At 40.5% G+C, this 25,521-nt stretch overlaps 1 protein-coding gene across 4 annotated transcripts in view; it reads left to right on the top strand.

Moving 5' to 3' along the window:
• akap6 (A kinase (PRKA) anchor protein 6) overlaps positions 1–25,521 on the top strand; it is a 240,856-nt gene that overhangs the window by 58,605 nt on the left and 156,730 nt on the right. For 3 of the 4 annotated variants that reach the window (XM_067614337.1, XM_067614338.1, XM_067614336.1), the window contains 7 exons: positions 5,718–5,827; positions 6,156–6,297; positions 7,020–7,673; positions 10,325–10,681; positions 11,012–11,155; positions 11,283–11,441; positions 11,534–11,794. In XM_067614337.1, coding sequence (XP_067470438.1) covers positions 5,718–5,827; positions 6,156–6,297; positions 7,020–7,673; positions 10,325–10,681; positions 11,012–11,155; positions 11,283–11,441; positions 11,534–11,794 — 1,827 coding nt within the window. The remainder of the gene's footprint in view (positions 1–5,717; positions 5,828–6,155; positions 6,298–7,019; positions 7,674–10,324; positions 10,682–11,011; positions 11,156–11,282; positions 11,442–11,533; positions 11,795–25,521) is intronic. The other variant, XM_067614339.1, reaches the window with a different exon arrangement.

The following is a 25,521-nucleotide window of genomic DNA, read 5'->3' as shown; positions in this document are numbered from 1 at the left end:
ACGCAGCCGCTCTGAAGCCCTTGATGTCGGCGGTGATGAGGGTGAGTTGGGATTGGAGCTGAAGCCTGAGTCGACTTGCTTCAGATTGATTTTAGGCAATTAGAAACCCTGCTGGATGTAAGGACTCCGTGATTGACAGGTCATGTCTTGACTGTACGTGACCGGGATGCCAGAAAATGTGTGTGTGTGAGTGTGAGCCAAAGATGGAGTGTGTATTATAGAGATGTGTTGATTCTCAATATGAGCTCCTTCTAAATGAACATGTTCTAGTAAATGAGTTTACTAGAGTGTTCCAGAGTTAGAATGTGTATTATGGAAATCACACACACACACACACATATACCAGGGTGTGTGTGTGTGTATAGACACATGCTCGAGGCAAAAGTGCCCTTCAAAGTTAATCAACTGTCAGTCAAATTAAAAGTGAAAGTGTTGAAATGTCCCTGAAGTTCTCACCGTGTTCTCAGTTTTTTGCCTGTATGAATTTTCAGGTGGCGATGTGTCGAGTCACATGATCGCTGCACATCGATCAGCTTCGTTGTTTGTCCGGCTCGTTACATGTGATGGAAACCAAAGATAAAGATGGACGTAGCAAGGTGTTAGCTGCTTTAGCTAAACTGTGCTAACAGGGAGGCAGACATCAAAGCTACTGTAAGTCTTCAAATCTTATTAAAGGAGCAATAATATCCAAAATGACCATCAGCACACTTATGAGAGGGCCTGAATTTAAAGATTGAGACCAGAATGACTCGTTGAAATGCATCTAGCGGCCGTCGGTGCCACCTTAAGGTGCTTCAGCCTGAAGACGTGGTCGCTGCTTTCATAGAAAACAGTGTTAAAAACATCTCAAACTACTCCTGCACCATAACTTATTTCTTCACTGTCTGTCTGTATACTTCTGTTTGAAACTCTTATTTTGGCTAAAACACACGACTTCTGCTGTTTCATTGATCAGAACTGAATCTTAGCTCACTCATTGGCTGCTCTCAGAACGCCACGCCCCAAAATATTTTTAATATTTTGCTGCATTTTGGCAACAACAGTTTGGAATAAGGTGTGGGCTTTAATGATAAAATCTTTTAGCAATGTATATCTAACTTTATATTGTGACATCAATAATTTGTGATATTAAGTTTTCTGGATATTCAGTTTAGCAAACATTTAGAGATGACAAAACCCAAATCTGAATGTCTGTTTTTGGCTTTGCAGTATCGCAAAATCTCTGAAAGTCGGCACATTTCTGCAGTTTTAAGAGTACATATTATCATATCCCCAAAACTTGTTTGGAATATACTGAGCACACAGATGGAAAGAGGAGAATTATGCAACAGAACTTTTTATGGAGATTTTTGCTGGACTGAATGTTTTGTTTGGACATTTTTTGCAGTGTAGAAGACGAGTGGTTGTTATGTAAAACTTAAACTCAGAAGAACCAAAATAAACTGAAAAATCAGGTCACCGGGACATACGTCCTTCAGAAGACACGTACACTTGCACCCTGAGGCACACACACACACACACACACATAGTCACAGTTAAACTGACACTGTTAAGATATGCACACACACACACACACACACACACACACACACACACACACGGCAGGGTCTCATTAGCTCCCAGCAGTCTGACTGGACTGAAGATCTTCTAACAAATGACTTCAGATGGAAACGACAGACTTGGTGTTAATTCAATCAGATGGGCCCTCTGTTGAGTGCTGTGTGTGTGTGTGCATGTGTGTGTGTGTGTGTGTGTGTGTGTGTGTGTGTGTGTGTGTGTGTGTGTGTGTGTGTGTGTGTGTGTGTGTGTGTGTACATGTGTGTGTGTGTGTGTGTGTGTGTGTGTGTCTGTATTAGCATTTGAAAGCTGTGTGTGAATTATTGAAGCATCTGAAAGACACCGGTGACATTTTCACCACTGTTTTAGAACGACATGACAGCGCTTTGATGACGAAACTGAGTGTGTGCGTGCGTGTGTGCGTGTGTGTGAGCGTGTGTGTGTGTGTGTGTGTTAATTATGAATTCAAGTACATGTACTGTAGACGAGGGACTGTGCGTGTTTTAAGGATTTTTATGTATGAATTTGTGTATGTACAGTGTGTGTGTATGTTTAACTTTACTCAAGTTTGTTTGTGTGTGTGTGTGTGTGTGTGTGTTTCCTGCAGTGTGTGAACAATTGTGAACTCTTCTAACCGCGCTCCTTCCTCTCGGGGCCGTTCTTGATCTCCCAGCGGAGCGTTTTTGATGAGGCAGAGACGTCCCCCTCGGAGCCGTGGGTTCTGTTTTTGAGATAAAAGCGTCATATAAAACACAAACTTTACTTCAGATGTTCTAATTGAGAAAGACATGACGGACTCTCAATAAGGTCTTCAGGGACGTGGCTACGCGAGTACAGAAACACCAATGTGAACGATTCCTGTCAGTTAAAGCTCTAAAGTTTGGTTTTAGTGTCTACTTTGGACAAAAAGATACCTAAGATTATTATTTCACCTCTTGATTAGCAGCCTTATCACAGTCTTTTTTGTTTCATTGTGTTTTGGGTGTAGTAAAATGTGCTAAACTATTTGTTTAAATTAAAAAAAGAGGCAAGATAAAATGGAGTTACTGCTAAACTGACTAAGACAGATGAAGAAGAATACATCTTAGATATTTTTGCATTTAATTTCATGCACTTTGGCTATTATGCTAGCAAACAGTCGCTCACTTACACATCCAGCAGCCAAAGAGCAACATTAGCATCCTCTAGGAGTCCAATATTAAGCTCTGGTTTGGTCTCCACCAACTCCTGATAAAAATATCTAATAGTTTAGCTTCTACATGCTGCTCTTTCTTCACCAGCTAGTCTCTAACTTTGTCTGTGTTCTGCAATATTGATAAGTGCAGGTTTAAGCCTATTATGTAGATCTTACTGGTACTTCCTAATCTATACAGTTTATGACATCATCCATTAGTAAATATGTGTAAAAGAGGCTAAAAACTCTTTCTCTCTTTCACATCACACTTTCATTGCTAACATAAAAATATGGCTATTTAAATGTGAAACTATTGATTAGCTCATTTGCCTCTGCGGTTGCACCCCCACTGTGTCAATGCACTGCCCCCATTCAAATGAAAGAGATGGCTGCGTTTTTTCATGCAGAGCTGATGTCGAGATACCCGCTAGCTAGCTAACCAGCTGAGAAAATGCAAGTCACATTAGCTGTTCAAGCTAGCTATTTTGCTAACTGTGCTAAAAGTACAGTACTGCCTTGGGGATTTGCTGTTGGTCAGCAGCACAAATTTGCCTCTCATAGTTCACTAAGATCAAACTGGAAACCGTGAAAGATTTGAACAGTTTTTGAGTGGAGAAGGACGTTAAATTAATTAAATTTGCCACGTAATCTTGCCATTTTAAATGCTGGTGCGACCGGCCTTAATAGGGTGTTGGACTTCTGCCCAATTGGTCGTCTAGCGCTTCAGTCCCTAAAAAGCAAACTAAAATATCTTCCTCCCACAGCATCCTAAATCTGGCATGCCTGGTCTCCAGATTCACGCCACACACTCTTGATGAATGATGTAAGCTGGCCTGTGTGCTACTGAGCAGAGCTGCCTCTCAGCCCATCTGCACCCCCAAAACCCACAAGCTAAATCTGGCAGCCATGTAAGTGGCACAGCAGGCTGACACGGTGCTCTGGAGCCACGGACGCTCATTCAGCCCAACACACCTGGATACCTGGATACCGAACACCGCAGTTACATGTAAATCTGTGTGTGCTCTGCAGCCGTCTGTTGTATGAACGTTATCCCCGACTACACGCGGGCGGCTTGTTCCAGCCGAGCCGCAGCCCCACTTACAGTAGTGACAAATTTATTTTGGAACGGTGCTCAGCAGGTCACACCGTTAGCCAAGCTTGCGTGAGCCAAGCTGGCAGCGTGTGTGACCTACATTCTCGCAGCAGCAGAGCAGGAGGTGTTGTGTTGATGTTGAGGCAGGTCACCATGGAGCAGCACGGTGACTCAGCGGCCCGAGGTCGATGTAAAGTATCGAGGGTTCGAAACCAGGTCATCTGCTTTTATTAAAGGTCATCTAATTGTAGTCTCTGTTAAGTTCATCTGCAAAGCAACAAACATACGAGTGAAATCATTAAAAAAATGATGTTTGGTCATTATTTATTGCTGATAAGATGCAGGTTTATCTCTGTTTTAAGTATTTATTATGTAAAAGCTGCACTTTATTCTCACCAGAGCTGCTGTCACAGCTGCTTCTGATTTTGCTTTGTTGCTTTGTTGTTTTTTTTTTTTGCACCAAAACGAAACAAACAAACAAACAAACAAAATACATATTATTCAGATTTAGTTTGAAAATGTTGTAAAGTGATTCAGGACATGATGTAATGCAGGTACTTTATGGTGCAATGATTAGTTAATGATATGACAATAAAGAGAAAGCAGTTGACAATAAATAAATGGTTTTTTTTATACTTTATATTATAATTAATCATTAGCAAATAATACTACTCACAGTCAATAACTTACTGCAATATAATCATCATTAAATATCCCAGAATTAAAGTCAACTTTGTATTATAGCTTTAATAAAATGATCAAAATGATGTTTTTTTTCTACATTGTGTTCATAATGTGTTTTTCTCTGATGACTAGTTTAAATCCTTCTACTGTATTTCAGATCTGCTTCATCATCATCATCATCATCATCACAGTAGACGTATATCTCTACTTAAAGTATTGGAGTTTTTTTTTTTTTTTAATCTTTGACTTTTATTTCTGTCTTGTGGGAGTTTTGACTTGAGTTTTTAGTCTCGACTAAATCCAGTTTGGTATTTTTTCTTTCCTGCCCAGCTGCTGTCATATAACAGACTGATATTCAGCTGTCAGTTCTCCATAAAAACTTATTGTCCGTAGTGTTTTTGTAGTTTTATGCACAAATGTGTGTAAAAAATATGACAACTTTAGCAAATAATGCAACATTTATGATGCAGATTGATGTTCCTGACTCTTCTAAATCCACAGAGCTGTACTGTCTGTCTGCAGTTATATCACAGATGACTCATTATAGACAGTATGAAGAATATCCACTGGGTACAGTTTTGTTTTTACTGGTGTCACATGGTCGTATCTGGACTCAGTCTTGTCTCGTCACTTATACTTGACTCATGAGGTCTTGACTACAGCTGTGCTTAAGAGTCACTATTATTTTAGCCTGGTGCTTCCCTGCTGGAGTCTGTCTGTCTGTCTGTCTGTCTGTCTGTCCGTCTGTCTGTCTGTCTATCCGTCTGTCTGTCTGTCTGTTTGGTTTTACAGCATCTGAATTTAGGTCAGTAATATCAAACTCATCCAGTATTAAGCGTGTTATGGAGACGGTGTTGACAGACAGACAGACAGATTGTCTTCTCTGTGTTTTTTTACATATAAACCTGGAACTGATCCCACATGAAACTGACTCACATTTTAAAACCGGAGACGTGAAGTCACGTATCCTCATCAGTTCTGCTTTTCCTGCTGTTGTATTCTGAAGATGTTTTTGTTTCCTACTGGCTCTTATAGACTTAAACCACACTGTTACACACAGACACGGTTGTAATTGTGATCAGGTAGGGGATTAAATATGTGTTTGTGTGTGTGTTTGGTTTCTTCTTCGGTTTAAAACATCACTGTCTGACACTTTGTCATTTTTATAATGTTACTCATGTTTTTTCATGTGTCTGTTTGTAACTTTAGGACATCTGTGAGGACATCTCAGACCATGTGGAGCAGATTCATGCCCTGCTGGAGACAGAGTTCTCCCTGAAACTGTTGTCCTACTCTGTAAACATCATCGTTGACATCAGGTGAGATAAGAAGACAAGACAGGTTTATTTGCGTAGCATCTTTTTAAAGACAAGGGCAGTTCAGAGTACTTTACATAAGACAAAGACATGTATTACAACATTTAATCATCAAAAATGTCATGAGGGAATTCACAAACCAGACAATTTTAAAGTAAAAGTAAGATTGGAGACCCATAAAACTGCACGCAGTATAAAAAGCAGATTAAAGAATCAGACAACCCTCTTAGGTCCAGTTTCATTATTGTAATTCCAACCCAGTCGGTCAGGAGTTATGTAATTAATAAACTACACGGGTGTCCTTTCATTAAAAGTGTTTATGTGGTTTCAGGACGGTGCAGCTGCTGTGGCACCAGCTGAGAGTCTCAGTTCTGGTCCTGAAGGAACGTCTGCTGCAGGGTCTGCAGGACTCCAACGGAAACTACACCCGCCAGACCGACATCCTGCAGGCCTTCAGCCAGGACCAGCACGAGGTCACACACACACACACACACACACACACATGCAGCAGGGCTATAGTTTCATATATCTCACTGTTACTTGAAGATAAATTGTTGTCTCAGTTACATTTTTGTTGTAGTGATACTTTGAAAACTGTGTGAACAAACTATACTGACGTCTCGCAGTGAATCATCAGAAGAACCAACTATTTTTTCTTTATTTCCACTTCTGGTTGCTGTTGCTGTCAGACTCTATCAGCTCTTGTTACTTCATAACAAGGTGCTTCATGTCCTGCATTTCTCAAAAACTCAAGAGCTGTTTTTAACTTGACATTGGGGCATTTTACATCCAATACATGTCAGGTATGAAGGCTCATAACAGTGAAAAACCAAAATATTGTCAATCTGTTTTTTGATGTAGTAAAATAGTACTCATAATGCACCACCAGCAGGGAATCACTGACACATATCTGACATATTTTTATCATCAGAAGCTTCTTCCGTCTACTCATCATACTGTTATTGTTGGAAAATATTGGTGTAGTTACATGTTGTTAAATTAACCACTAAAATATGTTTTCCAGAGATACAATTTAAAATACTTTTATTGTTAACTAAAGTGGAAAAAGTAACAGGATGTTGGAAAAGAACATGTTTTTTTAAAATATATATATTGCTAACCTGCAGAGCCATCAGCTGTTGATCTTCCTCAGTCAGTGTTTCATAAATTAACGTGATGAATTCTTCACCTTCAGACCCGCCTGGACGCTCTGACGGAGGTGGACGACTGCGGTCAGCTGACCATCCGCTGCAGCCAGGATTACTTCTCTCTGGACTGTGGTATCACCGCCTTCGAGCTAAGCGACTACAGCCCCGGTGACGAGCCTGAGGCCCAGGGACAGGAGCCAGAAGGCGAGGAGGAGGAGGAGGAGGAGGAGGAAGAGGAGGACGGAAGGAAGGAGGAGGTCGATCAAGCTCAAGGCCCAGAGCCAGAACCGGGGTCAGAGGAGAGCGAAGGATCCTCAAACCACAAACTCCATAACAGTTTACCTGAACTCACCACACCCGGTGACTCAACAGACCACACCCACCCTCCTTCAGTAGTACCCACAATGCAATGCGGCATGTCCAATCACAGTGAGAGTGCGAAGCGCCCGCTGCAGGGTGTGAGCCACAGCACTGAGGTGTCACCCACACAACCGTCACTCCCTAAGAGGGCTGCCCTGTTGTCAGACGGAGGAACGAGGGGACATCTGGGGAAGATCAGCCCGCTCTCCGGGCTCCAGTTCCAGGCCGAGCTGAGTCGGAGCACCCCCTCTCTCATGGATCCTCCAGACCGCTCCAAGTTCTGGTTGGAGCTTGACTCAGTTTACCCAGAAAATGTTTCACAGTCCTACGAGAGCCTGCAGGTTCGTCCCGCTTACATTTTTTCACATTGATGAAGCTTTCATGTAGAAAAACATGACAAAGTTTTATCTGACTAATTTAAACCATGTAGATTTATGATATTTTTATAAATAAAATGACGATGTTAGGTATAGATACTAGAATCAACAGTGCGAGGATCTCTTTAATGGTCCATAAAAGTCTGATTGTATTTATTACCCGATTATTTACCAAAACAATCACTTTGTTTGGTGGGTGCAAAGTTGCATTCTGCTCAATTTGTAAAGAGGAAGTTTGGTCAAAATGGATCAACCTCATCTCACCACTAAAAAAACCCCCCACAATTTGCTACTTCGCCTTGGTGAAGCTACTATTTCTATAAAACCATAAAAACTGAGAGTAAAAGACAAAATAAAACAATCAATCAATCAATCAATTTTTATTTATATAGCGCCAAATCACAACAGAAGTCATCTCAAGGCAGCAGGTCAAGACCGTACTCTTTAATTTACAGAGACCCAACAATTTCCCCCATGAGCAGCACTTGGCGACAGCGGGAAGGAAAAACTCCCCTTTAACGGGTAGAAACAGCAAGCAGAACCCGGCTCTTGGTGGGCGGCCATCTGCTTTGACCGGTTGGGTTTAGAGAGAGAAAGAAAGATGGGGGAGGAGGGGAAGGGGGGCAATAGACGTAGCAACAGCCAGGGAAGGATGCCAACAGGACCGCGAAGGACCGCAAAGGCTCAGCCTGCAACCCTGCGAGATGAGAAAGCACAAAAACTCCAGGGAAGAAGCCAAGTTAGTAATATGGATTGATGTTACATGGATGCAGATGGAGAGGAGGAGGAGGAGAGAGGAGCTCAGTGCATCATGGGAAGTCTCCCAGCAGTCTAGGCCTATAGCAGCATAACTAAGGGCTGGTCCAAGGCGAGCCTGGTCGGCCCTAACTATAAGCTTTATCAAAAAGGAAAGTTTTAAGCCTACTCTTAAACATAGAGAGGGTGTCTGCACCCCGGACCGAATCTGGAAGATGGTTCCACAGGAAGAACATTTAAAAAAGTCAATTTTTTTATAGTGAAAATGACCAAAGTTATAAAAACAGGAGTACTTTGTAATAACGTCAGACGAAACCTTTTCGGTAAGAGTTTTTAGATGTGATTTAATAGACACTACAGATTTGACTAGCCTGAGATGCTCAGACAGGGAGTTTCCCCCGCTGGGATGCAACCCTATTAACACAGTCGGTGGTTGAAACAACCAGGAGACACCTGCCTGAAGATCTCAGGCTGCGCTGTGGCTTACAAGGGGATAAACAATTCAACACCATTACTGAGGGCCTGACAAAAAGTTATTGGTAAAATCTTAAAAAGTGCAAAGAGTTAGTTAAAGGCCTTTAGAGGTAGCATTTTGCATGAGCAGGAGACAAGTCATTGATTTATGTGCTGAGGTCTAAGTAAAGAGAATTGATGCAGTTCAAGTGAGAGGAGATTAAAAAAAACGTTCACTGCTTTCTCAAGATCTGCAATTATTTATTTATGGCTTATGTCCTCGGCTGAAAGAAGAAAATAATTCTACCTTAGACATTTGGTTGTAGTGAACACGTACACACTAGTATCTGAAAGTTATTTAATCCAATCTATCAGTCAAAATCATTGAACCACTCTCTCTCTCAATGAGCTCTGAGGCTAGTTTAGCTGAACAGAAGTACATACGGGGTTTAAGCTAACCTACAAGGTAAAAGAACCACACGTTCATCACTCAGTTCATTTATTTATATTCAACAGTCTTTTTACCTCCAGATAGATCAGCTGACTGTCAAACAGGAAGTGGGAGACTCCATCTGGATCAGTAGCAGGGGTGTCTGGCTGTACTAAATGTTGTTTAGCACAGAGGGGGTATTGATAGTTGATAAGGATAATCTTTTAAAATACCATCAACAACATATATTCATCTATATTCGGTTATTATAGTGAGTTGAATGTTTTAACGTAAACTTTATTGTTTAGTATAAATTATTGTGGAAATGGAGCTTTCTGAAGCACCGAATCAATATTAAGAAAATGGTTGTATTAAACCTGAGACTGGATGAAACCGTTTATCTTACTGCTTTTGTTGTTGTCATTTTATACAACAAAGTCTATACTATGAAAATCACAGCTCTGTTTTTAGATAATTTGGCAGATTGAGAAGCACACGTCACTTATCTCTGATACGAGTGTGACGTAACGAGGCCTCGTTTGAGGTGGTCACGGGATATTTGCTGAAACATCTTGCTGCGATACTTTTGCTGTGAATGGTGGATACTGTGATGAGTAGTAACATCACTAGCAGATCCTCAGGAGCCTGCTAAGTTGCCATCTTGTTAGAGCCATAAAGTGCTAGTTGCCCGTTAGCTTCGTGGCTGGCAACGTTCCTGGTTTGAGTTTCTAACATACTTTTGGAAAGTATAATTACAAAATTATGATTCCACCTAAACTGCGCTGTTTTCCTCTGGTAAAACAATAATTAGAATTGTAAACCAGGTGAAGAGGTGTCCGCCTGTGTGCGTGGCCAATCCTTACAGAAGTTATTTTTAATGTACTGTCTTTCATCTTGATTTCTTCCTCTCCTGCATCAAACCAGAACAACCTAAAAAAAAAGTCCCCTTTAACCCAAACTCCCTTTTACTAAACAGGTCATGAACGGACGCAACCTCCAGAGAAGCCATATGAGCTCCAGACACAGTGGACACCCAGAGGGGTGCGCACAGAGACCGCTGACCGACCAGAGGAGCTCGTCTGCGGCCGGCCTGACCGCCGACGCCCCCCCGCCTCTCCAGGACCTGATGTCTCAGGATGAAATATCAAAACAAATGGACAGGACGAAGATGAAGACACACACACACAGTGAGGGGGACTCTGACTCCTCGTTGCCCTCCCCCATGAGAGAGCAGCTCCTCTCCTCAGACCCGGAGGCATCTGGGGAGGAGTCGGACCCCCGACCACCTCCCGGCAAGACAGCGGTCTGGATTGTGAAACGCCAGGGGCAGAAGGTGAACGTTTGCTTGTTTTTGTTGAGGAGGGGAGTCGGAAGAGTTGAGGTTGTTTTTGTGTCTGAATAAATGTGAGAAATTAACTCTGAATTCAGACAAACTTTTTGTCCTGAGGGAAATATCTACTTTTGGCACTTATCCATTATGGAAAGGTGGATAATTCCACTTATTGGTTGTCATGGTAGCAGCATAGGCAGGTGTGCATTACATAAATGTTTTCTGTCGAACAACACCAATTCTTATTCTGACTTTTTATGCAGCCGATATCTGTTTGCAGTGTGTTTTTTTGAACGTTTGAATCAGATAATCTCTTCCTCTCCTTCCATCCAGCAGGGGGCCCAGGTCTCATCAAAAGCCAGCCCAGAGAGGGAGCACTGGTACGGGTCAGAGGAGTTCCTGGCTCTCCCTGCTCAGCTCCGTAAGACAGAGATGCTCGCCATGAAACTGGAAAGTCTGGCTCATTCCATCCCACTGGTTAGTCGACAACATAGATTAAACTCATAAAAAGATACGCAGAATTTGAACCTGAGTCAATAAACACCATGTTCATTTTTTACATGAATATAATGTTTTTGTCACAACTTAAACTTTATCCGTGCAGAGGCCTGGTGCTTGTGACTCTGCCCAGGAGGGTTTGCAGGATGTGGATGACTGGGATTTGACGGAACTAAACCCGGAATGGGACGTAGGCGAGAGCGGGGACAACATCAGCAGCGTCGGGGAGAGCGGGGACGACGTTCCTTCACCTCTGCCACCGCTGGTAAATCACAGCATTTTATCTTCTCATGTTTTTGTTACATCTGTAGATCCAAAATATATTTACTCAACGTTCTCGCGTCCACCGTCCCTCAGCTTCCTTACAGAAGAAACTTCGTCAGCCGCTTTAGCCCCACCTCCTCCAGCGATATTGCTCCCTCGTTGGATGAAAGCATAGAGTCCGGCCCGTTCAGTGACCTGCAGTCGGAGGAGGACGAGGGACGGAGGTCCGCAGACAGGCGACTGCAGCTCGCAGTGCCCCCGATGGACGTGCGTGGAGGTGCTTTCCTGGTGCAACAGCTGCTGGAGGACATTCAGAGTCAGAACAACGACCCCGACATCTGGAAGAAGATGGAGGTAAAGACAGTCTGCTTGTTATTCTTTGTGTCTGTCTTTGCTCTCATATACCTGTGTGTCTTCCTCTGTGTTTTTGGGTCATTTCTTTGATCCTGCCCTCGAAGGAGAATAATCTCAAACCTGTTGGGTTGGCTGGTTTTCTGTGAAGGCTTATTTTATCTTTTAAAAGTTTCATTCCTTCTGACCTTGGTGGAGACGATCTTTTTAGGCAATCTTTGCCACAAAGACCAAGTCCTTCAAATGAATTACTTTCCCAAACAACCCATATAAGAATTTTGTTCCCCTGTCAGTGCCTTCCAAACTGCATATGACATTTAAAAAAATTATTAATATAATATTTCTGATCTGCAACCTCTATGGTTGAAAGAGTTCTCCAGCAATTATAATATTGTTGGACTCATGATGGACAGTTTACAACAAAATGATGCAGCAGAACAATCTTTTTTATTCCATTCACATGGATGTAAGTTGTTTTACACCTTTGAATAGTCTCACTATGAAACACTGAATGAAACCATAAAACCTTGTTTTTATATAAATGCAGTTGAAAATGTTCAATCAATAAATAATATTGTCTCTAAAACCTCAAATAGATTTTTACAAAGATTCTCTCTCCAATTGATACACATATTTTTAAAGTACTGTACTGTACTAAATAGGTTTGGGTTGGCGGTTCGATCCTCAGCTCCTCGTGTCCACGTGTCAAAGTGTCCGCCGTGTCAGTGGTAGCTCACTGACATCAGTGTGTGAATAGATGAACAAGAGGCAAATAGTAAAGCACTTTGGATATATAAATGCAGTCAATTACCATCAATACTTTTTGTTCTTCTTCTTCTTCTTGATGTTTATCATTTTCTTTTTCCTCTTTGCTGATGATGTAGTGAGTTATGTGATATGTTTTTTTTTAATCATGCTTATGATATTCTTCTTAAAAATTATCCTAAGCAAGAAACCTTAATAGCCCAAACGATCAGGCTCATTTTGCCATTTTATTTTTATGCCATTATTCAGTCTGACATCTTATTCATGTGAAACATTTTCTGTTTGGGAGTGGGACATATTTCCCTCACCCATGAGCAATGACTCACATATCTGTTTAAACATTGTCATCTTTGATTGCAACAGAAATATGTTGATTTAAGGGCTAGAGCTTGTTATTTCTGACGTTCCCGTTCTTAATCCTGCTAACAAAGCTCTGATTGGCTCAGTTGTTCTTGTGTGTGTCCTGACTGAGCCTGAACAACCTACTGTATGTAAAATGCCTCTGCAGGAACATCCAGCTGCAATATGGCCACTAGAAGGTCCATTACATCACTTGAAAGCTTTGTAGTCTGTAACCTGTTTTAGCTGTTGTGGCGCTAGCATGTTTCTGCAGCACAAATCCCTGTACGTTTGGTTTTAATACCACTTTGTCAAAGGACAACAAGTTGCACCAAAATCACCACACCGCCGGCACCTTCCTCCCTTCACGGCAGCAGTCTTGATGGATTGGATTGCTGGTATCGGATCGTCCCGTGGCCCCTTTAATTCATCACCTCACTTCGAAAGGTCACGTTTGATTGGCAGGCAGATTATTGATGAGGTTGCCCGGTGAACTAATCAGTCATATCTGTCATATCGAATATGGTGAAATGTCAATAGCTCTGGGGATTCGATCTCCTCGTGGCTGCTCGTTTAATTAACGCTATAAAGAAGCTCTTCCTCCTCTAATTTTTTTATTGTTTTATTTTATTCAACGTTTATTTCATTCTCTATACTTTATTGCCTGATATATTCTAATCCTGAATACCTTTTAATCATCCAGCAACATTTTACATTGCTGCTGTAACATCCAAGTTCTCCCTCAGGGATCAATGAAGCTCAGCGTATCTGTCTTATCTGGTGTTAGCCGGGTCAGGAGCCCTCAGACAGAATCAGACTAATGTAATAAGATTATCAGTGAGGATGGTTCGGGATAGCTTCGGGATCTATCTGCGAATTAAAAGCACTCGGACGGCCCGGCTCTTTGAGGGGACGTCCTTGGAACTGAGGATCAGTGACCTGGAAGGTCGAGAGTTCGATCTCCACATCAAACTGTGTCCTCCATATTCCCAAATTCAAATCACATCGCCCTGCATTAATATTCAGAATTAATAATGATTTAACTGATGAAATGTCAAAGCTGCCCTGTGATCTTTCTCTCTTTCTGTCCTTTCATGTTGAGGAAATATTTTGATCCCTTTTTTGAAGCAGTCTGAAAAACAAAGAGTTCATGAGGGAAATCTGAGCTTAAACCTTTTTTTTTTTTTTTAAAGTCCAACTGAAATGAAATTGCTTTTTTTTTTTGTCTACTACAGCAACATATCTACCCTGTAAATCACTTGTCCTGTGTTCTCCTTTGAGAAACCAAAAGGGAGAAATTCTTATTTTAAATTCTTTTACTTCATGATGGTGCCCTTTAGTTTTTACATTATTTCAATACAGAAAATCAAATCTTGCATAAAGTGATAACGTGTTATTCTATCATACACAGAGCAGACGGTCACACTGAGCCTGATTGCATCCTGCTACACAACACAAGAGCTGCAGACTCTGAACAACAATCAACATTAGCTTCCCTGCTAAAGTCTCCTTCTTATCTAACAAACAAACATGGACACACGTCTTGTCCTGCAGCGTAGCTTGTTGAATGAGCCAACAAAACAAACATTCACAGGGGAAACCGCTAATGTGAGTTAGCAGCTAGATAGCCAATCAGCGGCTCAGCTGCAGCACATTAAACAGCTTGTAAACATACCTGCGAATGTCACTTCTGACCCGTTAGATGCTGGTTTGGTCGCTGCTCTTCAAAATCCCTGTTAGGAACACACTTGACTTGTAGTTTTTCCAGCTGCTGTCAATCAAACACAGGCACAGACACCAAATGTGATTTCAGTTGGACTCTTCCTATACTGCATTTGGACCTTCCTTACAAGTCACCTGTGACACAAGATGACAGCAATACATCACAATAAAACAATAGTCATCTATCTTCTCCTCATCTGTTAAACCAGACATCCTACCTGGCTGCAGAGACAGCTGTGACTATCAACCCCAAGCAAAAAAAAATGTGGTTTCTCTTGTATCTCTGATTGGTGGCGCTGCTAGAAATTTTGCACCAACTCAATGCATGCCCAGAATGACTTAGACACAATAAATATCTATAACCCCTGGCACGTTCAGGCCTGCAGATCCCCCTGAATCATTCAGACCCCCCTCTGGCACTCGCTGTTTCAGGTCTGTGTTCCTGTGGTCTGCACTAAACCGTGTTCATGTGAGCCCAGTTAAATGCCAAGATGGAAAGTACTGAGTCTGTAGTTCATATATAAGGATGCTACTGAACGTCTGAGCTGGCAAAACTGCTGTTTAATTGCTATCTTGTAAAATATGTAAAAAGAAAAAAAACACATTCATAAATTGGCATTAAGAGACACACCACACACACATACACACACACACACACTCCTCGCTCCTCTCTGCTCCTGGGTAATTAGCTGATTAGCTGCTTAATTAGCAGCATGTAATCATGGTGATGGATGAGCTGCCTAATTGAGGAAGTGAAGAGAGGGAGAAGGAGAGTCTCACTGTGGAGGATGACATTCTGTCTCACCGCAGAGAGTCTCTACTGAATACAACACAGTAGAATAAAATAGAATGAAAAATCATCCGTCCGGGGAGCAGAAAATGTGGAGAGATCACTGTTGGAGCAGAAACGAATCAAATCCAGGAGAGCAAGAATATATGTCTGTCCGGGAACTCTTTACTTCTCAGGGGATAGTGTCAGTTGTGTTGTTGGAGCTGAGTAAATTTGATTAGAGAAAAGCTAGAAAAGACTGAGCAGAATGTCAAAATCTCATATCTCTGAAACTTGTCCACTTTACGGGAGAATCAATTATGATAACCCAGCGCGAACGCAGACATTAATCTTCATCTCCGACGTCCAAAGTTCATTTTCAAACTAATATTTTCTAGTACAAGCCTAACCGGACTTGATTTAGCTGCTAAACTAAAGTTGTTAGTGTAAATCTTGTCATTTTTGCGTCTTTTCATCATAGTTTCTGATAAAATTACAAGGACATTTTTCACATAGAGCAGGTCAAGCACTCTTTATTTTACAGAGACCCATTAAAACTCGCGTTTAACAGGAAGAAACCTCAAACAGAACCGAGCTTTAGGTGGGCGGCCATCTGCCTCGACCGGTTGGGTTTAGAGAGAAAGGGAGAGAGACACAGAGATGCACAGCAACAACAATAACAACTAGAATAATAATAGAAATCTAACTAATAATAATGATAATAGTAGGCATGGGCGTCAAGGAGGATCCATAGAAACCTGCAAGACAGGAAAGCTGTCCATCTCTCTGAGTAATGAAATTAAATTTAAATGGATATTAAGTTTATCAAGCCTCTGCGTGGCTGTACTTGTAAAACACGTTTTGTTTTAAAAGATAATCAGTAGCTTCTGTGTAAGTTGAAACCTCTGTTTTGTTTTTGTCTTAACCTTTCCCTCCTCTCTTCCCCTCTTTTTTTCTTATTTCTTCACTCTACCTTTACGGTCGGACATGAATATTTTATCCAAGACTCCCCCTTTTGACCGTCTAGACGCTGTTTGTCTCGACCTTGACCTCCTCCTCATCATTTGTAACGTTGGTTCCTGTCCTCACATAATTTAATGTCCACGTCACGTAAATCTACAGCTCGTTTCATGAAAGTTTATGAGACTGAGGCAGGAAATATACATACATACACACAAAGTTCCTAACGGCGCCGTACGGGATATGAAGCCCAGAGTTAAACTTGAAATTCCCTGCAAACAAAACAAAACTAAAGAAAATCAGACATAGAGAGAGAGAGTCCATCGGTTAGATAAGTGTCCTATACGTCATGTGATCACATTGTATCTGCTGTCTGGGCCGGCGTCGGCGTCCTCAGTGTGAGGTGTCTGTGTGTTTGGCGGCTCTGCGGCACGCCGGCCTATCTGCGAGCAGTGGGAGACAGACAGACAACAGACTCGCATCAAAATTCGTCTGATTGGCCCGGTGGGAGGGCGGGGACGCCCACCGACAGCAGAGAAGACAGGAAAATAAGAGAGAGAGAGAGACGGCGGAGGAGGAGGAGGAGGAGGAGGGATGTTATTCTCAGTCACATTGTGTTTCTATAGATAAACAGAGAGTTAAGGAGGAGTTGAAGGTAAAACACACAGAGATGCAAAACATGAATTTGTTTGCAGACTTGCAGAGAAAAATCTACTAGAGTCTACTAGCAAAAGCCTTTTGTTTTCAGCAGTTTTTGTTTGTTTAGAGTAAATACTTCTTCATGTACATTAAGGGTCAGCTGATGAAGGCTTTAGAGAGCAAAAGAGTTGATAGCAAATCTATAAAGTTGACCTTTTTCATGCAAAAATACTGCAGTCAGAGAAAAATCCAAGCAAACTAAAATTACTAACGAGCCACATGAGAACTCTCCTCTCATTGGCCAGATGAGCAAGAATGTAAACACAGGAAGAAGGTCCTGAAGAAGCTCCTATCTGCCCAAATATCAAGAAGACAATGTACTTGGTTGTTAGTCCAGGTCTCCGTCTAGCTGTTGATATCACTCATCAACATCCCAGCATGCAAAGCTGCTCCTGGTTGCAGGAGCCGTTTAGCTCAAACCTGCAGCCTTTTGTCCAGTCAGATGCAGGTCGGATCACGTTCCAACCACAAATGAACTGAGATCACTTCCTCTGAAGGGTCTCTGTTCGGTTGTTTGTTGCGAGTATGATGGCTGCGTTCAGATCTACACAAACAAATCGTACCGAGGAGGAAAACCAACCAGAGTCCCGTTCAAACAGGCTAAAAAGAGGAAATTCTCCACAAAAACCAGACTGATGGAATTCTCTCTGTGTTTTACTTTGAAAAACACAGAGAGAAAATCACTCTGTGTTTTTCAAAGTAAAGTTACCTCCACATTATATTTTTTTCTGGTGTACATTACTACCTTCACAGGATAAATCCCACTGAGGTATACATGGAGCTCTTTTGTAAACCCATGAAATTGTAATTTTAATTCAATTTTAATTCAATTTTTCTCTGTTAGGTGTTGAAGCAAACATGATCAAGTTGCAAAAACTATTTAAAGAAGACATTACTGTACTTAATCTGACAGCAATAGTGATTTTCTTTGTGACGGTTTAAGTTCAAATAAGATTTTAAGCCGCAAACACTGAAGTGAGCTGTTAAAATGCAGACAGTATATAAACAGGAGAGAAAGAGCAGGTCAGCAAACTGTAAGTGTATACAGTGCACATATAAATATATATTTCATATGGATTTTATCCAGCTGTCGGACTGAAAGATGAACTTTTAACAGTATAAACACATACAGGAGAATCCAACCATCAAACATGCAAAAAGGTAATACTGATCAAATTAAACTGATATAAAACAAATTAAAACCATATCAGAAGCTGTTTGTGTTTGATTTTCATCAAAAGTGAGTTTCAATATAATTAAAAACATAATATGAAAATCAAAACAGAAAACAAAGCACCCTGCAGGAAGCTGCAGGCCTGTCTTGTCCAGATTTACACAGAAATCAGGTGCACAGGTTCCATATTCTCTATTTAAACTTATTTTAATGAATTTGTAATCAAACTTTCCTCCCCTCCAGTTCTTTCATTTCCGCCCAGCAGTGCGTAATGTTTGGTGTGACATGTTCACGTCGTCAAACTAATAACTTAGCCTGCTGTGGAAATTAGCTGTCTCACCTCAGTCCCCCCAAATGTTTGGGAAACCTGCAACTGAGGGGAAGAAATCATATTTTTAAAATTTTGTTCAGGTTTTTTTTTTTTTTTTTCCTTCATCAGGTGCTGAAGTGTTAAAGTGGTGCTTCAATCATCAAAAAACTGTTAGCATTTCCTATTAAAACCAACAGGCTCTGTTAGCCTCAAGCTAATTTTTTAGCTCTCAGTTAACACCGAACAGGATAATCATGTTAGGTTGAGTGTGTTTCTAGTCTAAGCAGGAGGGTGTGAGGCTGAAAACATTTCAGCTGACAGGTTTGGTCACAAACTTTAAGTAAAGATAAAGTTGTTCACCAATGACTGTTATGTATAAATAAATCACTTCCCTAAAGATAGTGAGTGTTACCAGTGGTTATCAGCCTCATAGGTATGGGTCAGAAGGTCCTGCTACACCTGCTAATAGGTGCATATTAATCCATTGGAACAGGACTGTGACACCTAACAGTAGGTAATATACTCCTACGTTATGTTACGTACAAAATAATGATGTTTAATGATGTGACAACGCTGTGGTTAAGGTCTGGTTAGGTTTAGGGAAAGATCAAGGTTTGGGTTAAAATGGTCACTTGAAATGTGGCAAACATCAGTTATGAATGCAGTAAAACGTGGTTAACGAGGTTAAATGGCAGACAACAGAGGCAAGTGGTGGTCCCAAATTTTCGTCTCTTGCTTGCTGTGTCCATTTCTAACTATCTCTAATTGTCTCTAACTATCTCTAACTATCTCTAACTATCTCTAACTATCTCTAACTATCTCTTTTCATCTCTAACTATCTCTAACTATCTTTAATTGTCTCTAACTATCTCTAACTATCTCTAACTATCTCTAACTATCTCTAACTATCTCTTTTCATCTCTAACTATCTCTAATTGTCTCTAACTATCTCTAACTATCTCCTTTCATCTCTAACTATCTCTTTTCATCTCTAACTATCTCTAACTATCTCTAACTATTTCCTTTCATCTCTAACTATCTCTAACTATCTCTTTTCATCTCTAACTATCTCTAACTATCTCGCCATCCACCTGCCTAAAGGGAAAAATGATCTTATCAATCATCTTATGCTGACGTCATCTGAACTATGTCACTTCCCCCGGTCATGATTACTACGGCCACCTTACCGATGGATGATAACACCCTCCCTTCTGAACCTACTAGCAGGTGTAGCAGGTCCCTTCTAACCCGTATCTATGAGTCTGATCACCACTGCTAAAACAAATTTCAATCGAGTGATAACATCTGAAGCAGGTGAACAGGCTTAAAAATGAGAAAATCAAAAAGAACTTACTATTATAAGTATTTAGTTGCATATTTTTTGATTACCATAAAATGTTAGACAGGGACATTTATTTACCTCAGCTGCAGAGAGAACCAGGCTTTCATTTAGAGACAGGTTATTTATTTTTAATTTCCTCATGAATGCCATCTGAAAACTTCCTCCATGTATTGATTGTTATAGTCTAATGTCATCAATATATACCTGTAGAGTTTCATAACTCTATTTCTTGTTGACACATATTCTTAATTCACTAATTATTCACACTTGCTTACTTTCTGCTGTGTTTGGATCACTGTTCAGCTGCCACCAATAAAACTTAACATTTCAACTTCTCCTGAAGTAAATGTGGTTTCGACTACTACTCACCCTCGATTAAAGAAGTGGATGATTGAGACTAAGTGCGGTTCTAGGTAAATGTCAGATGTTTCACATTAAGTCTCCCAGTGGCTCCAGTAGCAAAACAATACAATTCTGACTGGTTTAGACGTGACTGCAGAAAAACGATTTCACGTAGATTTCATGTGAAGTATCAGCAGGAAGTGTCGAGGTTCTTTGACCGTAGCTTAACAGCAACAACTGCAAACTGAAATTTCTGTTAAAGGAGAAATATCACACGTTTTGTGCTTTTCTGCTGTTTTTATACTGTCATAATGTTGGATATCTCTGCTAAACATGGTCAAAACTCCAAAACATAAGGTGAACGTATGCAGAAACGCTCCCTGCAAGTGAAAAGTCAGGGCTTTAACCTGCTAAGTTACCTCTACTTCCTCGTCGTGGTGACATCATATTGTTCGCACACGTCTTCTTTGTTCCATGTGTTTTTCACGTTGTGTACTCGCATATTTCCTGTTGGGCTCAAACATGTACGGATGGATTTGAGAAGTTGACATTTGGAGTAAAGAAGAAGAAAAAAAAGTGAAATCCTGCTACTATAGTTTGTTTACGTTTGGAGGAAGCTTTCTGGAGTTGACCAATCAGAACAGAGTGGGCTCATCAGGAGGCGGGCCTTAAAGAGACAGTAGCTAAAACAGCCTGTTTCAGACAGAGGCTGAACTGAGGGGCTGCATAAAGGGCCAGTAGAAGATAAATAAGGAGTTTTTAACTGGAAATCATGTAAAGATATTCCAGTAGAGCCCCAGAATATAAATATAGAGCTGGATTATTATTCTGAATTTACCACGTGAGCCATTGAAGTAAAGATAATTTCACCGTCTCTCAATAAATTTTACATGTTTTTATTTGTTCATGCTGGCTGGATCTTATTTTAAATCCTGGCTTTTATTTGAAATTTACTGTAAATAAATAATTAAGTTGTGAGATTATAAAAATTCTAGCAACAGTAGCTACTCTAAATTTCTTTTATATCCCTCTGTTGTGGTCGTCTTGCTGCTCTGGACGCATTAAAAAAAAAAAAAAAAATCACACCTATTGCCTGTAACATATTAATCATCGAAGCCAAACATCGTCTGTTGGGAGCTTCAGTCCGAATCTATCAGCGCCGTCCTTCAGAAAGCCCCGTCAGCTGAGCAGTAATTATCCAGTGGTGAAGAGCCGAACCACAGGAGGAAGAGATGAAGCAGATATCAGAGCAGTTATCCAGGCGGCAGAGGATCAGATCAGGCGTTTCAGCTCCCAGCAGGCCTCTCTGCCCCTCAGGAGCCTTACTGGTTTAGAGACATCAAAGCAGCCGTAAGCAGCCCAGTGCATGCTGGTCAATATCCAAAGCAACGCTGCCTCCCTCTGCTGCTGCTGCTCCTCACGCCTACATCCTCTTCCTCCTCTGTCCTTCTCCTCGCCCCTTCTTCTTCTTCTTCTTCTTCTTCTTCTCTTGTTCACCTCTTCTCATGTTTAACCTCTCCTCTCTCCTTCATCATGTTTCTTCTTATTAATCTGTTTTTCATCTGTCTCACCTTCTTCTGTCCCCTTCTTTCCTCTTTCTTTCCTTTCCTTCCTTCTTCTTTAACCTCTTTTCTTTTGTTTTTTCCACTGATCTTTCCTTTACCTCTAATATCTTTCCTTTCCTCTAAACATTTGTCCTTTGTTGTTCAATTCTTTACTTTCCCAATTTTCTTTTGTTTTCTTTTGTTCCGTTTCCTTTCTTTTCCTCTTATTCACTTGTCTTTCCTTTCCTCTCCTCTTCTTTCCTTTCCTCTCCTCTCCTCTCTTCTCCTCTCGTGTCATCTCCTTTCCTTTCCTTTCCTTTCCTTTCCTTTCCTTTCCTTTCCTGTCCTTTCCTTTCCTTTCCTTTCCTTTCCTTTCCTTAACTTGCCTTTTCTTTTCCTCCTTTCCTTACCTCTCATCCCTTCTTCCCTACCTGCTCCTTTCCTTTCCTTTCAGTTTCCTTTTCTCTCCTTTTCTCTCCTTTCCTTTCCTTTCCTTTCCTTTCCTTTCCTCTCCTCTTCTTTCCTTTCCTTTCCTTTCCTTTCCTTTCCTTTCCTTTCCTTTCCTCTCCTCTTCTTTCCTTTCCTCTCCTTTCTTCTCTTCTCCTCTCGTGTCATCTCCTTTCCTTTCAATTTCCTTTCCTTTCCTTTCCTTTCCTTTCCTTTCCTTTCCTTTCAATTTCCTTTCCTTTCCTTTCCTTTCCTTTCCTTTCCTTTCCTTTCCTTTCCTTTCCTTTCTTCTCCTCTTCTTTCCTTTTGTTTCCTTAACTTGCCTTTTCATTTCCTCCTTTCCTTTCCTTACCTCTCATCCCTTCTTCCCTACCTGCTCCTTTCCTTTCCTTTCAGTTTCCTTTCTTCTCCTCTTCTTTCCTTTCCTTTAAACCTTTCAGCCTTTCCTTTCCTTTTCTTTTCCTTTCCTCACCTCTCATCCTGTCCCTCCCCATACTACCCCTCTCTTCCTCCTCTTCTTTTTTCTTCCTCACCTCCACTCCTCTCATCAATACTTTTGATTTCCATCTCTCCTCCATAACGAGCGGCGGAGAGATGGACGGAATCGTATCGATGTTTTTTTTTTTTTTTTTTTAACGCTCACGGTTGAAATTAACATACGGCCGCTCAATCGGTCAAGGTTTGCATCACCCACACACACACACACACACACACACACACACACACACACACACACACTTTATCAACCTACACACACAGACACCATGTAAGCATATATGGTGTGCACAAACACACACATTTTTATTATTACAGGCGAGCAGACACACCTATTCCCATATGAATACACACACACACACACACACACACACAGATTCGATACAGCGATTTGTAGGCGAGGTGTAAGCGTGGATGCACACATGTGGCAGCTCAAGTAATTTCCATCAGATTTACCTTCTCGCTTCAGCCTCCTTCACTCTGCTATTAGTTTTCTAGATAGCTCTCAGTGAAAGATATGAAAACAACACGCGATGTATAAAATATTAGAATTGTCTTCTTGATGATCTGCAGTCACAGTTACACTTGTTATTCAGACGGGATGTTTGAGGTCTGACTGGAAAGAATGAATTTTTAGAGCATCACGTTGCTGTATGTCCTCAGTTTTATGTAAATCACTTTCCCCTCTCTCTCTCTCTCTCTCTCTCTGTTTGTGCTGCTCGTTCGCTCGCTCTTTGTAGCTGGATCGTATCCAGACTACATAAAATTCAGGTTGCAGCTCCGCGTTGACCTTTGTGTGCTTGTGTTCGTCGTCTCTCTGTGGAAGAATCTCTGCCTGCAGCGCCGCTCCAACTGATGTATACAAGAGATGTAAAAATTTTAACGCCACAGATCAGCCCACCGTCCGTCGAGGTGTTCATACAACTGACTAATGACATGATATTAATATAAACTCTCTTTAAAACACTCATATCATCAAGATTAACTTCCATCAGTGAAATGTGCCTAAATGTGTGCTGTAGACCCAAAGAGTAAAGAAGAGAGTAAAGAAAAATAAATACGTTTAATTAAATCTTACGTATCTTACAGTATCCCCTTAAATTAGTCTTAAATAAGTCATTCATAAATATCACATTAATGATTAATCCTTAATGAAGCTTTCAGAGAGCAGAGAGTGTTTTCTTCAGTTGTTTATGGTATAAACAAACATTTACATTCGTATCATATTATGGTTCTATGTTACCTAAAACATAGAATTTCAGTAAATGTTACTGAATGTGAAGAATTGAATGATGATTTATGAATTTCTGCAGCACATTTAACCCGCAACAACCTCTACGTGTAAAAATATGTATCAGCTGCACAAAAATAAAAAATAATTTAAAAAAAAGTTGAATTATTTTTGCATCTCGACGGCCAAAACATAAAACCTCCTACCTGCAGAATGTTCTGATTGGTGGATTTCACTTATGATGATGTGAACAAGGAAGGTTTTGCTCATATTCAGTCTGTCTGCAAGATAATCAAGATAATCAAGATAATCAAGATAATCCCGCCCTTCGATGTGACAGAAAAGTCACACAACAAAACAAAAACACAACGCAGAGTCCCTGGATGTGTAGAGAAGCTACAGCACGAATCACTGAACATTCATCTCCAGTAGACAAGGAAGCAAATACACTGAATTTAAGGAATTCTGACCCCCAGTATACTACAATGTAGTAACTGTTACATTTACTACGTCTTTTTACCTGAAAACAAACTTCGTTTTGTAGAACCTCTTCCAACTTGCACCAAGCGCAAAAGCTCCTATCTGCACTTTACGAGGCATTAATATCTATAACACATAATATAATAATATAGTCTGAAAACAGTGTCTTATGTGTTGGGTATCTTTAACAAATAGCATTCTGCAAGAAAACAAATTTTTCTTAGTTTTCTCAAAAAAGTGCATTTTTCAGATGGGAGGTTTTGCTCTTCGGCCGTCGATACTCAGTGTTACTTCCTGAAAAGATTTCTGGCTAAATGAACTGAAACACTGTTTTAAATCAGGATTAGAATATATAAATGTAATTTTTAGGATACAGGTTTAGTGCAGGGCTGCTGTAAACCAGACTTTGAATGTTATATCATCATTATCTTTCCTGAGATGGATGATAAAGCTTTTCTCAAGTTACAGCGTTTGTGAAAACACACTTCAAAATAAAACAGCAGCAATCTGTTATTATGAGCCGGTGTTACACACAAAACAAGCTGCAGCTAAAAACCGTCACAAATGTTTAGTTTCTCGTATAAAACGATGTGCGGATGACGTTCAAAAGACAAGTTATTAACGATCGATAACAGAGCGTGACATGTAAGTTCAAGAAGAGGAGAGCAGATTATAACAAGCTTTAGTTTGATTTAATAACCCAACGTAGAATAAAAAATACTAAAACTGCTTGTCTTGAGTAGTTTTTTGGGGAACATTAACTCAGTATGGTGTTGGTATTGCACCTTTCATAACATAAAATGCTTCACAGAAAGAGGTACAAACAAACAGGCAGGCAAAAAAAAAGATATTTTAAAATATTAAAAGAAAGGAGAAAGATAAATACAATAAACAATAAAAAAAACTACAGCGATAAAAAGAGGTAAGAGGATAAAAGGAGGTAAAATCATGAGATAAAAAAGATAAAACAGGAAGTAAATAAGCTGATAACAGTAAAAGGCAAATAAAAGGTTGAGTTCATTAAAAGCAAAACCATAAAAATAAGTTTTGAGCTGCTTCTTGAAAATATCAACAGAAGATGTTTGTCTAATATGTGGAGGGAGTTTGTTCC

Source organism: Thunnus thynnus, chromosome 16 (genome assembly GCF_963924715.1).
Source record: "Thunnus thynnus chromosome 16, fThuThy2.1, whole genome shotgun sequence".
Lineage (NCBI taxonomy): Eukaryota > Metazoa > Chordata > Actinopteri > Scombriformes > Scombridae > Thunnus > Thunnus thynnus.
Note: the sequence above shows the minus strand (reverse complement) of the source record. Positions and strands in the feature narration are given on the sequence as shown.